A 15,787-nucleotide genomic window follows, 5' to 3' on the forward strand; every position below is an offset into this window, starting at 1 on the left:
CACCAGCCCCCTGCAATCCCCCTTTGTCCCCACGGCCCATCTGCAATGCCCGCGACCTCCCTGCCTTCCCAGTCCCCACCTGCCCTCCCTGTCGGACCCCCGCTCCCACGTGTCCCCTGTGAACCCCGCTGTGCCCTCCATCTCTCGGTGCTCCCCCCCGCCCCTTCCCGGTCCCCCCCGCTTCCACCCCTCCCCGCACCCCCCGTGCCCCCTCCGGGTCCCTCCGTCTTCCCCGTCGTGCCCGGCCGCACCTGCCGCGCATGACTCCCCCCAGGTACCGATCCCCCACCAGCTCCATGGCGGCCCCGACGGCGCGTCCCGGTCACCGGGACAACGGCCCCGCCCCGCCCCGGCCCCGGCCCGGCCCCGCCCCCCCGCGGCCGCGCGTGCGCGGTGCGGGGCGGGCGCTGAGGGCGCTCAAGGAGAGCCGCCATGCCCGGGGTGCTGCGGGTGCCCCCGCTCGAGGAGCTCGATGTGCAGGAGGTGAGTGCGTGAGGGCCGGCGGGACCTTCCCCGCCTTGCCCTGCCGTCCCCGCCCGTCCTCACGGCCGCTGTGCCCCGCCGCAGGTGGCGGTGAGCTCGGCCGTGCTGAAGGCCGCGGCGCACCACTACGGCTCGCAGTGCGACCGGCCCAACAAGGAGTTCATGCTGTGCCGCTGGGAGGAGAAGGACCCGCGCAAGTGTCTGAGGGAGGGCCGGCAGGTGAACCAGTGCGCCATCGACTTCTTCAGGTGAGCGGCCCCCGGCCGGGAGGCGCCGCCGCAGCCCCTCGGGCCTGAGGTGACGGAGCTCCGGGCCGTGCCCGGCAGGGTCATTGGAGCGCTGGCGGTCACTCGTTCCAGCGGAGCGCCTCTGCTGTGGGGACAGGCCGGGAGAGCTGAACAGAAGGCTCCGGGGTGACCTCAGTGCAACTTTCAGTACGAGCAGGGGCTACAAGGGAGATGGAGAGGGACTTGTGACAATGTGACAGAACAAGGTGGGTGGCTTCACACTGACAGAGGGCAGATTTAGATCAGGTGTTAGGAAGGAATTTTGCCCTGTGAGGGTGGTGAGGCCTGGCACAGGTTGCCCAGAGAAGCTGTGGCTGCTCCATCCCTGGAAGTGTCCAAGGCTAGGTTGGATGGGGCTTGAAGCAACCTGGCGTAGTAAAAGGTGTCCCCTGCCCATGCCAGGGAGTGGAATGAGATGAACTTTAAGGTTCCTGCCAACCCAGACTATTCTGTAATTCCATTATTCTAATTAAAAATACTGCCGCCATCACCACCTTCAAAACTTTTATACCTTCTTCTTAATCTTAACTCCTGGGTGTAGAGGCCATGTGTTTTGTCTTGCTCATTTCTACATGGATTTATCCTGTCACTTGAAGCTCTTGTGCCTTTGTTCCAGAGCAAGCGGCCTTGGTTTTTGTTGGGAACTCAGGGCAGTGGTGTGAGGCTGCTGCACCTTGCAGCTGTGTGATGAACTCCAGAAACCAACCTGAGCATTGCACTCTCTGTCCTCCCTGTCTCACCAGTGAAGCACTGAGAAAGCTTGAGCAGGGGCACCACCTGCCTCTCCTGACCAAACACATAGCTCCAAGGCACGTGCCAGTGCTGTTTGTACAGGGCCTAATTTAATTACCTCAGGGCATATCCACCTCCAGTGCAGCAGCTGAAACCTCTGCTCTGAGCATGGTTTTTTGAGCTTTAGACACAGAATCATTTGGAAGCATTAGAGAGCACCATATAACATAACTAAATTATTTGGCAAAACAAAGATGTCCCGTTGTGGTGTTCACCACATCCCATGGAGGAGCTGTGAACATCCACCCAGCAAAGATCTCAGTTAAATCATTGCTGTCATCAATTGTAGCTGCAGCGATGGAGATTTCACAGGTACCTGTACCAAATACGGACTTGAGCGAAGGTTTAGCTGTTCCTGAGAGCTGAAAGCTGCAGACCCCGCTTGGCCCTGAGCTGAGGGTGGGATGAGCAGCCTGGGTGTGGTTGGTGCTGAGGGTCTGTGCTGTGGTGTCCCCAGGAGAATCCGGACGCACTGTGCCGAGCCCTTCACGGCCTACTGGACGTGCATCGACTACAGCAACCAGCAGGAGCTGCGCCGCTGCCGCAAGCAGCAGGCAGCCTTCGACTCCTGCGTGCTGGACAAGCTGGGCTGGGTCAGGCCCGACCTGGGAGACCTCTCCAAGGTAACTCCTTACCCCTCACAGGGGCACACAGGCAGGTCCTGCTCTCCTCCCTTTGTGAGCGTTTTGTCCAGAGCAGGTCTCCAGCATCTCTTGGCCCGATGGTGTTTCATGAACTCAGCGCTGGAATTTGTGGGATAGTAGGAGTCAAGACTGGCAGCATTTTCCATAGTTGCTTTTCCAGAAGGCTTGTGCTTTTCTTAGACAGTGAAATTCTTGCTTTTTGCTTTTCCTGGTAGAGGCTTTTCCTTTAAGAATGAAGCTTATGCTCACGTGGAGCTATTCTGTAGCTGTGATGAAACACCCCTCCCTTCCCTTTTCTTAGAAGTACTGAGGAGCTCTCATCAGCTGAACAATGTGTCCTTACTATTGTTTGGTTCTTCTTGGTAGTTCTTCCTTGAAGTTCTGACTCAACCTGGCTTTTGAATGCTGTGAGAACTTGTATCACTTCTTTGCATTTCTTTCCAGGTTACGAAGGTGAAGACAGACCGTCCTCTGCCTGAGAATGCCTATCACTCTAGGCCCAGACCAGAGCCAAACCCACCCATAGAAGGGGAGCTGAAGCCCTCTCCCCTTGGCAGCAGGCTCTTTTTCTGGTCCTGGTGAAGTGGGCAGGCTGTGCTGTGACTCAAGTGCGGAGATGTGGCACTTGCACGTGTAAATTGTGTGGTGTGTGCTGGGTATTACTAATAATTAAAGAGCCCAAAACCATGACATGGCTGAGCAGACTTCTTTAAACTCATAGCAACGAGAACAATGCATTTCCCTGTTTTGCTCAGAGCTCTCTGCAGTCACACAGCCCTGGGGACGCTCTGGGCACCAGTAACGTCAGCGGGGTGATCATGATTACCAGGATTGTCTGGGATGTGTGCAAACGCAGTTCCAGTCTTTGACTGCTGGCCCATCAATCACAGACTGGTGTGAGGCTTGATTTACATACTGAGAACATTGCCTCATGGATCAAGGAAACTCTGGGAACAAACAAGTCATTAATGTCTTCCCTTGGTCTTGCAACTGATAATTGTGCATTCTTTCCAAGGGACTCCTGTAGAGGTTTAACCTAAAATCTGTCTTGGAGCAAGGGGTTAGTGGAATCTGGCATTTGCTAGGTATGGGGGCAGTGCTGTTTCTGCCATGAAGATCTCTGTTGTGCTTCCCAGCTGCTCATACAACTTTGGTTAGGGACTTCCACTTTTTGGACTGTTCTACTGGGGGAACACAAGCTACATTATCAGAAAAATCATAATAAATTTTCAACACCTTTCAGGAAAAAATTTCTCCTAAAGAATCTTGTGCCCCACTAAGCAGGGTAGGAAAGAAGATTCTAGTCTGTCTCAAGGCCCTGACTTAAAGGATTTGGGGCAAATCCTTCCCATTGTTTCGCTGTGGTGTTCTTTTCGATGGAGGAGTTATTGAGCTTTTTAAAATTTATCTTTTCTACAGTATCTGAAAGTCAAGTTTTTCATAGGAGTTGGATCTAGTCTTTCATTCACCTCCATCTAATAGCAAGGTCAAAAAAAGCCAATGAACTTGTTTTTCCAAAGCAACATGCAATTTAACTTGCTCAGGGTGAGATTGTCTCACTTGAACTATGGCAAAGTGAAACTATTTTTTTTGCTCTTCTTGAGTAGCCTGCTGGTAGTAGGATCTGAAGTTTTACCATCTCCTTGTTTGAGGTGGGATTAAACTGTAATGGTTCTATAGCTGCAGCATGTGTTTCTGATCCATGGAGCTAGAGGGAAAATTGTATAAGATTTATCTAAAAACAGCTTGTGCACTGCGAGGCTTCTGGGTTCTTGCCGCTTTCTATTGGGGTGCATTGACTGAAACTCAAGGCAGGTGCTGTGTTTTATTTTAATGTACATACCAGGCTGTCGTAGCTGTCCTTGCCTAAATCTATGAGCTGGTGCTGCACCTTTGCAGTTTCTCCTTGCCCATCACTGCCACCATCTTGGAGCAGCCATGTCTGGCTGAAGAAAGAGAACCCTTCTCTGCAGAGACTGAAATTAGGACAAGCTTGGGGTCTAATTGCATTCAGCTGAGTGAGTGCAGTGAGGTTTGGCTGAGGGGAGGATGGATTGTTCTGGGATGTTAACACGAATCACATCAGGTCTTTGCTGACCACTCCAACAGTTATCAGGAGTTTTTAGATCTTACCGTGTTCTGTTAATAACTTACTATTGTCTGCATATTGCACTGCTGAACATCTGCTTTGGGATTAACAGGCATGGGCATTCCAGTAGTCAGCCCCTAATCACAATTAAAGAGTAATTTTTCCTATTAGATTGCTTCTGAAAAGAAAGACATTCGTAAGTAGGAGGGCAGGTTTTTTCAACAGCCTAATAGGAACCCCACCCTTAAGTTGGCCAGTACTGTAAGCAAAAAAAAAAAGTGATTTTGATTTATGCTGAGCCTCAAAGGTTTAAGGTTATTTTCTGTTTCTTGACAGCTGAATCTACAGCCTCTTGGGTCAGAGCTGTGGGATCCAGTAATGATACACTGATCATGGTTTAAAATGTCAGAATTAACTGTCTGCTGGCCTAGGTTCCCTCTTCAGTTTCAAGAAATGAACAGGTGAAAGTACAAAAGAGATCAGCTGAGGAGAACAATGAAATGATGAAGTCAAGTAGAATTCAGCTGTACTCTGAGCATTTCCTTCATTAACCTCTCTGTGATAATTGTTTCTTGGCTAAATGTTTGGGAAAGTGTTACCAGAGGCTTTTGGTGGTGCTTTGGACAGTGCCTGAAGGCAGCTATTTCTGCTGAAAATCCTGTGGCTTTTCTCAAACCTGGATGCTCCTTTGGAGCTGTAATGGAAACTAGAACAAGTGGATGTCGAGATTCAGTAATGACCATAAAAGTATTTTTGAGGAATGTGTCTTGACAATTTTTTGGCAGATGGAGAGCAGACAAAGATTCAATACAGATATTTCCCTGGCCCTGTGAGAAGTGTTACTTGTTGTGCTGTGGGATCTCAGCTCTGCCAGAGTTTCTAATCACATGTTAAATTAACAGAATGTTAGGCCAGTGCTGTAGCTTGTTCCAGTGTGGGTCAGATTCGGCAGAACCTGCTCCATTCTTTCAGACTGTGGATGGGAAGAGTAAAATCTGAGCACAATATCAAATCTCAGCAAGGTGGGACTGTGCATTTCTGGTGCAGCAGACTTGCATGGCAGTAGCACAACAGCACATTTCTGAGAATGTCTCTGTCCAGAGCATCTGGCAGTTGGAGGTGCCCTGGTTTCAAATGGTTCTGCTCAATTCAGGACTGCACAATCCTTTTGAAGCTCTCTGTGTGCTCTTGTACTGAAGAGTTGAGAAGGCAGAATCCATCTGGGCAGTAACAGATTTCAGACTCCCTCTTGTGGCTGTGTTAAGCTGATTTTGGGCATCTCTGGGAAGATTCTGTCATCGTGAAAATCCAAAGGCTACTTAAATACAGAAACTTGTTTAGATCTTTTATCTTTGCTATAAAATTCACATTGTCTCAACTTGATTTTTCCTACATATAAAAACTCTTGAGTATGAAGGGAGAAGAGGAGGAAAAATTATTTGAAAACTATTGCTTCAGTTGTGTTTGGTGTGGTTTGAGGAAGCTAAGGTAGAGTTGAAGTAGATGGAGGTGGCTGGGAAGTCACAGTGTACATTGGAATTCCTTCTCTGAAAGAAAGGAGATGGCCCTGGTGCTGCAGAGAGCTGGGTGGTTCTGCACCTGTGGGGCTGATGTGAAATGAGTGGGACAGGCAAGGATGGGAGCAGGTTAATTGCAGTATTTACCTTTGTATGAAAGTACATTGTTTCTCTTTGTTAGGAACAGACATGGCCTCACCAAATGGTCTTACTAATGTTAATAACTCTGTTAATAATTTTCTGTTTTTTTCATGTGAGCCCTGTGAGCCCTCCTACCTGGGGAGTTGATCTGAATCTAAGGCGCCTCCTGCGTGGCTGAGTGTAGTGCAGAGAGTGCTCTGGCAAAGGGAGGAGCTCTGAGAAAACACAGCACAGCAAACTAGAAGCAAATAGTCTGTGGTGTGAATTTGGCTTTAAAGCAGTAAATCAGCACTGCAAGCAAAAGCAGATGCTGCAGGACAGGTGGCTCCCAGACCGCCAAGGCAGGTCAGCAACAGCTCACTCACTGCTGCAGGAGTTATTCCTGGGCTTGCTTTCTGCTTCAACAAATTTCTCCACTCCCACGTGGTGCCAGAGCCTTGGCAAGCCCCACACAGGCACGGTACAGGTTCCTCTGGGCATGGCAAGGGCAGGCAGGGAGGGAGAGCCCCATGGCCCTGTGCCCAGGCTGTGAGAGCTGCTCCAGGCTGTCCCAGGCTGGGACATGAAGAGTTTTGCTGTACCTCATACATCCAGGAACAGGGGTTCAAAGAGGAGAGCATTTTATGTGGTAAAAGCTCTCTTTGCATCCCAAGCGTATCCCCATTGCTGCTGCCTGAGAAATACCTTAGATCACGTTTGTCTGTTGCCAGTGCCTGAACAAAAGGATTCCAATCTGCAAGTTCCTGTGCTCTTGGCCAGGCTTGGCAAGTGCAGGTGGTTCAAGGGAGTGTTTGGTTCACACTGCGTTCTGCAGCACAAAATGGCAAACAGCTTTTGCACTTTTGATAGGGTTTAAATTAATTTTTCCCTTCCCACCAGGGTAAATGAGGGCTAGGAAGAATGGCCATGCCTGTTGCTTTGTTAAGCTCGACTTTGGCTCCAATTCTAGCACCCAGAAAGGAAATAAAATACAGGGAAGGGGAGCTCTATAAAAGAGCTATGGGTCTGCTCCTGAGTTGATAGGTTAAACCACACAAAACCCTGAATCTGAGGCATTGCTCTAATATTTGTAAAATCAGCATGGCAGCTCTGTTAAGGGCTATGAGTCAGCCTGAGGGTGGTTCAGCTCTTTATAAGCAGTAGCACAGCCTTCTGCTTCCATGCAAACAGGAGTGAGGATTTTAATGGAGCCAGAATTACCCCTTTGGTTAGAGTACTGTCTGACCTCTGCTTTGTTCTCACTGCCTCCCGTGGGCAGCTGTGCTGAGACAGAGCCTGACCCAGCTTTGGGAAAAAGGGCTGGATGGAGCCCCTAATGTGGGATCGATGCAAACCTCCCTCAGCTTTGGGAAAAAGGGCTGGATGGACCCCTGAATGTGGGATCAGTGCAGCCCTCCCTCAGCTGTGGGAGAAAAGGGCTGGATGGAGCCCCTGAGTGTGGGATCAGTGCAAACCTCCCTCCCTGCCCAGCCCGGGCTCTCTCCGGGCTCTGCCCTCGGCTCCCTCGCTGCTCCCTGGGCCCAGCGTGTCCCTCGGCGCTCAGGTGTGGCCCCGGGCTGTGGCTCTCGGGCAGCAGCAGCAGCAGCAGCGGGGCTGACCCGGCCGTGTGCGCACAGGGGAGGCTCTGCCCGGCCCCTGGCGCGGCCCCAGGCGCTCGTGGCCAGCCGGAGCTCCAGGCTAAACAGAGGAAGGTGAGGGTCAGCCGCCGAGAGCTCTGCCCAAGGCTCAAGAAGCACATTTTGGCAGAGGAAAGAAATACAATACAAGCAGGGAGGGAAACTCGACTTCCATCCAACCCCCTCCAAGAAGCTTTTGGCTCCCTACAGCTGCTGGAGTCTTTACTACCAGTTGCTGGGCTCTTTATTTTTACAGGCTTTCATGTGTTTGTTTTCTGTCTCTTAGACCGGTGTTTCAGAGGGGACAGAGCAGAGCAGGAGCGGTGGGGACTGGAGGGTACAGCCCTGCACAGGGGGACAGGCAACCCAGCTTCCCTTTCCTGCCTGTCACTATCTCACTGTGTGGCCTTGGGGCACTGTCACTTCCCTCTCTGCCCTGGCTCCTCTGCGATGGGGTGGTTCCACCCAACACAGCTCTCTGTTTGTTTACCATCTTTGTCCTTGTGAAGTGCCTTAGACGAGTCTTGGGGAAAACTCTGCCAGGGCATGGCAGGCACAGCCACGGCCCAGTGCTGTTCTCCTTGGCCAGAGCAGCAGGAGCCAGGTCACAGGGCGTGGGTGGGCAGAGAAGTGGCTGTCACCTGCCCTGGAGTCTCTGCTCTCTGTGGCTCTGTGATCAGAGAGGCAGCTGGAGACCTCTTTGCAGGGTGGAAGAGGAGAAATGTCTCTCTCAGCACTCTTGGAGGGGTATTTCCCAATTCTGAACTGCTCCTGCCTGTCAGAGATCACAGTGGCAGCACCCTGCCTTCTGCTGGGAATGGCTATGTGCAGGGAGCAGGGGAGCAGGGGAGGAGGTTACAGCAGACAGTCCCCAGAACAGGGGTAGCATCCAGCCCTTGCACACCCCTCTCTGCTCTCCATCACCGCTTGCTCAGAGCCTTTGTTTCTGTAACCATGAGTGAAACCAGTTGTGGGAGGTTGTGCTCAGCCATGACATAATCTGAGTCTGGGACTCCACTGGAGGAATCCTTTTGAAGATTTACTGGTCTGGCTAATTACAATAAAACTATAAAGGTGCTGTGCTCTAAATCATCAGAAATTAATAACTGGAGGTTTCTGCTTTCTTGTGCTTTTTGCTAGGACACAAACCAGAGCAATTCTGGTTACATCAGCAGTGTTTTTCTTTCAGGAAGATCTGTCAGAGGCACATTAACGTGTTCGCAGAGCCATTGTCCATCTTTGGTTTTGGTAGCAGATAATTTAATTAAAAAGATGTCACTTCCTCGCTCCTTTCTCTGTGTTGCCTTTCTGTGTTTGTTTCAGCTTGAGCAGCAACAAAGGCCTGCAGGATTTATCTGCTGTTTGTTGACATTTTCCCTTTCTGAAGCGCATCCTTACGTTACCCCACAGAGTTCAGCTTGTGTCAACCACAGATGAGTGATTTAAGGAAAGGCAGCAGTAGCTGGAAATGCCCCTTCCATCCTCATTCCATCACAAAATACCCACATTAGCAATGCAGTTAAAAACTGTGAATATGAATGTCTACTTCCCTTTCAGCTGTTGTTGACCTTAAAATACGTATTTGCTATTTTCATCTGTATTTTACATTTTCATCTGTATCCTACTTTTGGGAGGGTGTGTAATTCCTTGTCATCTGCAGTAAGCCTGTGGTGTCTCATTCTCTGCTGGGACCGAGTCTGCTCCCTCTCAATGTCCCTGCCAGGCTGTTCCTGCCTGGTCACTGCTATTTCCTCTCCTTTTTTGCCCTGGGGCTGTAGCTGGGCTCTCACAGGTTGGTGTCTCACCTGTAGCTTTCACGTCCACGTTCACAGGTGAAATCCTGTGTTAAACCAGGACTCTGGAGCTGTGGAGAACCTTGGGGACTTCAAGCCCCATTTGGTGTTTCTGCCAGCACAGGCCACCTGCCCCATGGATGTGGGGGGAGAGAGGCTGAGCCCCACAAGCCCTGCTGGAGCTCTGTGTCCATCCACCTGTCTGCAGTGTTTCCAGAGCACCTGGAGCAGCCCAAGCTCCGGGTCCTGGCTCTGGGCCGAGCCCCTCGCTGGGCTGTGGGTGGCTGGGCCCTGGTGGGCAGGCAAAGTGCTGTCGGAACAAAACTGAATTGAAGTGATTCTTTTCCTCTCCCCTTGGCCTGCGAGGAAATCTTTTTCCATTTACTATAAAACATGGTCCTTAATAGTGCTGAAGTGTTCTACATATTTTAAATAAACATGAGTGGATTTGAGCCCAGGAGGACATGAAAGAATGCAGCATTTGCGGGGTACCGGCCCGGCACACATGTCAGCAATTTGGCTGCCTTGTGTACTTTGGCTTTTAAAAAAGCATTTAAAAGTAAACAAATGAAGGAAAATCTGGCAGCTGGATTTCAAAGTAAATTGCTTTCAGCTGATATACCCTGTTTCCAGCTTGCTTGGGTAGTATCAAGCCATACACATCCAGCAAGAAGAGCGAGCGGCCAAGGAGAAGAGCGGGGGCGGGAGAGAGAACAAAAGCAGGGAAGTTCTGTGGATTTAATTCTTCCATTTCCTTCCTTTGCACCAAACCCTCCCTGCCTGTCAGTGCCCTCTCATCAGCCAGGCAGGTTCATGCTTCAGACAGCAAACTGTGCTCCATCTTCCCCTGGGCCCTGTTCTGCCAGGTTCTACCTCCCTTCCACCATGTCTGGAGCAGGAATGGGATGGTGTGGGGTGGGATGGGAGTAGCATCCATAGAATGCTGCTCAGCTGTGACCTGTAGTGCTGCTTGAGCTGCTCTATCGAGCCTTCATCCCAGCCACTGCCCCACCAAGCATGGGGTCAGACCAGCAGGATGAATCTGTCCATGAGGGGTTTGGGAAGTGCGGGCTGGGATGCTGCTCCTTTGGGACTGCCAGGCTGGGGGGGGGCATCACCGCTCTGACAGTGGAGGGAAGCAGAGGTGGAAGTGACAGAGATAACAAGAGATAACAGAGTCATTAGAGGAGCAGGGCTGTGGGGAGGCCCCGCTCCTGCGGAAGGGCCTGGAGTGTCCCCGAAGGAGGAGATTCAGCAAATGCTGACAGATGACAGTGAGGTCCCGAGCTGGACAAAGGGGAGGTTGCTGAGGTCACACTTCAGCTCAGCTTTGGGCTCCTTCTGCTTTGACTTGCATTTCCTAAAGTTTATAAAACTTTCCATGGGTTGGTTCAGTGGAAAGGGCAGAGGAAACTGGTGGGTCTGGAATCCCGGTGGTGCGGGGCCAGGGCAGGGCTGCTCCGAGCCCTCCGGCGGCCCCCGTATGCACAGCAGTCCTTGCTGGGGCTGTGAGCTGGGGTGAGCCCCCAAGTGTTCCCAAGCAGAGCACAAACACTGGGGTGACTGTGGTGCAGGTGAGGTGGCCCCATGGACAGTGTGGAGGTGGGACCTGCTGTGCCTGCACAAGGAGCTGTGGCATTTGTCCAGTCCCTTGGGGACTGCAGCCATGCTACAGGCGATGCCAGGCTGACAGGTGATGCCAGGGTCAGGTGATGCCACACTGGCAGTGTGCCCCTGGTGCTGCAGTTCCCCTGGAGCACCCAGGAGCCTCTATGATGCTCTGTGCAAAGCAGCAATTATTTAGTCTGTGCCTCTCTAATGGCTCTTGTCCTCCCTGGAGCTCAGCACATGGGCTCCCTTTCCCAGTTTAGGACTAACTCCAGGCTCCTGGCAGTGCAGAGGTGCTGCCAGCTGGAACCTGCAGGGCAGAGCCCCGGGGTGGGCAGTGTGGGAGCTGGAGGCAGCCCGGGCTCAGCCTCTGTCCTCGGCCTGTGCTGCCAGCAGGGCTGACAGTGCCCATGTTCCAGCATGGCTCCCATTATCCCTTGGCACAGCCGGACCCTGGCACCTCTGCTGGGAGCTGGCAGTGCCCACGTGCACCTGCCAGCACCAACCAGCTCACCGGCGTTTTCTTGTTCCTCATTAACTTGATGGAAAGGCATTTTTGGTCCTCTCCCCACTGCCACCCCCTGGATGAGGATGGGCACAGGAATGCCCAATGTGCCCATGACCCTCCGACCCCAGGTGCACAAAGTCCCAGGCCACCTCCCACCGGGCCAAGGAGTAGGAGGCCCTTCCCAGCAGCTCGTTTATGGCTGATTCCATAAAGCTGGGAGGGAATAAGGGCCTTCCCCTGTGTGGAGCACGTGGAGCCTCCCTGCCTGCAGCTCTGGTGAGTGCTGTGGGTGCTGGGTTTTGGTGGGGCAGGTTGTGCTGTGGGTGCTGGGTTTTGGTGGGGCAGGTTGTGCTGTGGGTCAGGCTGTGTCACACACCAGTGTGGCTGTCACAAGTCCTGCCAGGAGCCCTTGTTGGGCACCTCAGGTGCTGTTGGGAAGTGCTTGTGCCTGTGCATGAGCTCTGTCCCTGGGATGTGCCAGGTGGCTGCAGCTGGAGTGGGAGGGTGAAACCCACTGGTGTCTGAGTGCTCATAACACAGAATTTCCTGGTGACCCGTCGTGTGCCCATCTCCTCCCCTGCGGGATGGGCAAAGAGCTTTAGGGCTCTATAGAAGAGACAAGTTGCTCCTATAAACCAAGAAATGAGGGAAGGAGGAGAACTGAGCTGGCTGCTGGTGTCCCTGGCTGTGGGCAGCACTGCCAGACCCTGCTCTTCTGGGTCCCCAAGCTCCTGGGGCACAGGGACCCCTGGTCCCACAGCTTGTCCCTGCCCATTCCCGGCTCTCTCCACAGGCCGCAGGCTGGGCGTGCGAGGCCAGGCTCTGTCTGCTGTTTCCTTATAATTTAAAAGCCTTCCTCACATTAATCTTTTTATTTTTATTTTGACAAATGTATGTTTCCAGGAAGTTGCTGAGGTCAAAGCAGCATCTGTTGCTCGTTATTTTGGGGGATGCAGAGGGTCTTTGTGAGGGTTTCCAAAGCAACAAGGAATTAAGTGGTTTGTAAAGCGGAGAGCAGGAATGAGGAGCAGGCTGGGGCTTCCCGAAAGGCGGCTGAAGATGCTGATGAAAATCAGATCAGCTCGGCTCTATTTTCTTGGAAACTTGATCTATTTTTCTTGTACAACTGTCAGCCTGACTCCTGTATTCCAAGTGCTTGGCCACTGCCAGTTCCACGTTTCAGCGCTGGGATTAGCGTGGCCCCGGTCAGACTCACTTTCCCCGGCTCGTGCCGGGTGCTGTGGGAAGGGAGTGGAGCTTTTGGGAGTGGCAGTGTGTGTCCCCTGGGATGGCCCTGACTGGGGACACGGGCCAGAGACCCCTGGGATGGGCACCAGGCCACTGTCTCCTGCCCCAGGGCTGTCCCTGACCCCCCAAACTCACACTGTGAATAGCCCAGTGCACCCCACAGGGGGCCTGTAGCCAAAAGTGCTTTTTCTTTCAAAACAAGCTGAGGAGAATCTGGTGCCAAGGCGAGGGCTGCAAGGAGCCCAGGAGATTTATCGCTGAGGAAATACTTTCTCCAGTGAGGGCTGACGGCCGCAGCAGGAACAATGGGAGATTCGCAAGTGAACAAAGCTGATTTCGTTCTTCTTTTTATCAATGCTTTTTCCTTGCGGATCCTCCCTTCCTGGAAGTGGGAGATGCAGCTTCCCCCGCGCGCCGGCCGTGTAATCAGCAGGAATGGCCATATCCTGGCTGGGAAGCGAGCTGTGAAACGCTGTCGCCCGCAGTGATTTATGAGCCCGTGGCAGCGGCCAGCAGCGGGGCTGGCCCGGGGACAAGGTGCCAGGGCGCGTGCAATATCCACGTATTCTTTCTGCTCCTCGCCGCGTCCCCGGGGAGCCGCCGGAGGAAGTTAATGGATTAGACACACACGTTCCACTTGATTTTTATTTTTTATTGCCGTGTCTTTCCAAATGCCTTTAGCAGATGAACGAGCACAATGGAGTCGGGCGATGAGCATCCCGGCCGGGTGGGCAGCAGGGCAGCAGCCAGGCTGGAAAGGTCAATGGGGAGAGTGCTTGCGTGGGGACACCAGGACAGCCTGTCCTGCCGGGTACCGTCCTGCCCCAGCGGGGCTGTGTAAGGGGACAGCAGCTCCTCCACAGCCGGTGCTGACCAACAGCCCCTTGCCCACAGGGCCATGGCCATGGCAAGAGGCAGCCAGAGCCTGGAGCTGGGATGCCCTTCCCTGGGGCTCACGCCTCTGGAAGTGGATCCACCGCCACGCTCACACTTCTGCCACATTATGCAATCTTCACCCAATACTGGGAATATGAAATAATTATTCCAAGTGATCAGATTTTAATTATGCAACACAGAGGATGATTATTGTACACCAAATTGGTGCCGAGTGCTTAGTTATGTATATGCCAAATTTAGTCTATACTATTATACCCAGTGGGTGGCCGTAGACAATCAGGAAGTAATTAGTTTTGCTGGAGGTTGTTCGCCTGCCTGGTTCGCTGTGCTGTCTGGGGAGCGTCTTGCTGCGCTCCGTGAATACCGCGGGCTCCGGGTTCAATACCGTCTTTTTGTGACAAGCTAATAAGCTGTCTGCATGGCGGCCTGTAATTAGCGCTGTCGATATTCATTTGGAAACCGAGACCGCGCTGAGCGACTCCGCTGACGGCGCTTCCCTTTGTCGTGGCTCTGGGCTGGTCCCCCCGCACCGCCCGGGAGGGGATGGCGATGGGATGGATGGGGATGGGGATGAGATGGATGGGGATGCAGGCAGGGGCCAGAGGCGCTTGTGGCACCCTCGGGTCCCTGCTGAGGAGAGCACTGGCCATGAGGGTGCTGAGCCCCAGAGATCAACACCTGCCCCTCACCCACTCCTGTGTCACCCCAGCCCTGTCCTCCATGGGGTGCTGCCACTGGCCCCAGGTGTGGGATGTCCCCAGGGCTCTGTCCTTGAAGGCTGAGTTGGTGTGGGGTGTCAGGGGGATGGGGACGTGGAGGGGGCTTGGCCACCCTGTCCCCAGAGTTGTGGGCACTCGGGGAGCCCTGAGCATCACTGGGGTGTGCTGAGGTGCTGCATGTTTGCACCTTTCTAGGCAGCCTGGTCCTGTGGGATCTGGGCTCTTCTGCCGAGGTCTCACATGCAGAACTCCTGAAGGGGCTGGGGCTACGTGAGCTGGGAGATGACTGGAGCATCAGTCCCCCGAGTAGAGTTTGCAGCTGGTCAGTGTTGTGAGGGCACGAGGAACCATCCACTTCTGTTGGAATGGTCTGGATCTGCTGGGTGGGAATTGTCTGAAGTATGGAGCAACTTTTACCTCTGTTACACAAAGGAAACTTTCCTCTTCTTTCTGTCGGAGATGCTCACTCCATTGAGATGATTGGCATACTGGAGAGCTGAGAAACTAAATTGTTTATACACTAATGAATAGAAGCTTGATTGCAAGATCCTGTTTGGAAAATTATAGTGCTGAATTGAAGCCGTACAATTACATCCAAAATGCTGCATATTCATTTCATCTGCTTTGCATAGAGATTAACAAGCGAGCCCTAAAGCAGACTCTGAAATTAAAGCTAACACCAGATTTAGTCACAGGTTACAAACTAAATGGCATTGTTTGATGGATATGAATCTTTACCACCTGCCTGCCTGATGATTGCTAGCAGCTTAGCAGACAGCAAAGGAAAAAGTTTCTTCCCATGAAGGAAGCATAATAAGGCTCTGGGCTGGAAGTGCCCCCTCCCCACGCAGGCAGACCCCCGGCAGATGTCTGCAGTGGGCCTGGGGAAGGGGCTCCCTGCTCCCCACTCTGCCATGCTGGAGGCTGCACCCACTCCATGGAGGGATGGAGAGTGGCCCTGAGACCCCACAGGGGTGCTGGGTGCTGGGTGCCTTCATTTGGGCCTCCTGTCCTGCATGGGGGAACAATCTCACAGAGATTTGTCCCTTCTGGAGTCTCTGTGTGAATTGCCCCTGGATTTCCTTCCTCACCTTGCAAGGCTCAGGGGTCTCTTGCCCGTTCTGGCTGCAGGCAGCCCTTGGGATCTCAGTGCTCTGGAATGCCACTGGTGCCATCCCATCCAGCTTTGCCATCTGCATTCTCCCACCCTCCATCCTCTGTGCTGTGGCCAGGATTTATTTCAGCAGTAGAAGCAGGACCAGGAAAGAGCAAAAGGAGTGTGTGTGGAGCAGGGCTGTGCCTGGTGGTGCCCATCCTGGCAGGGGCTGCTCAGGGAGCAGCTCAGGGGCTAAGCAGCCATTTCCAGCAGGAATCTTTCCTCTTTGGGAATACCTGGAAGTTCCCAGTTCACCCCACAGGCTCAGGACCCCCTGTGCACAGGCCCC

At 53.0% G+C, this 15,787-nt stretch overlaps 1 protein-coding gene across 1 annotated transcript; it reads left to right on the forward strand.

The window, feature by feature from the left end:
- The first annotated feature begins 390 nt into the window (after positions 1-390).
- NDUFA8 (NADH:ubiquinone oxidoreductase subunit A8) lies at positions 391-2,896 on the forward strand. The gene is made up of 4 exons (XM_058818398.1): positions 391-483; positions 568-731; positions 2,020-2,185; positions 2,651-2,896. Exons 1-4 carry the CDS (start codon positions 433-435, stop codon positions 2,786-2,788), a joined length of 519 nt encoding a protein of 172 aa, XP_058674381.1. The 5' UTR covers positions 391-432; the 3' UTR covers positions 2,789-2,896.
- The last annotated feature ends 12,891 nt before the right edge of the window (positions 2,897-15,787 follow it).

Source organism: Ammospiza caudacuta, chromosome 21 (assembly GCF_027887145.1).
Source record: "Ammospiza caudacuta isolate bAmmCau1 chromosome 21, bAmmCau1.pri, whole genome shotgun sequence".
NCBI classification, from domain to species: domain Eukaryota; kingdom Metazoa; phylum Chordata; class Aves; order Passeriformes; family Passerellidae; genus Ammospiza; species Ammospiza caudacuta.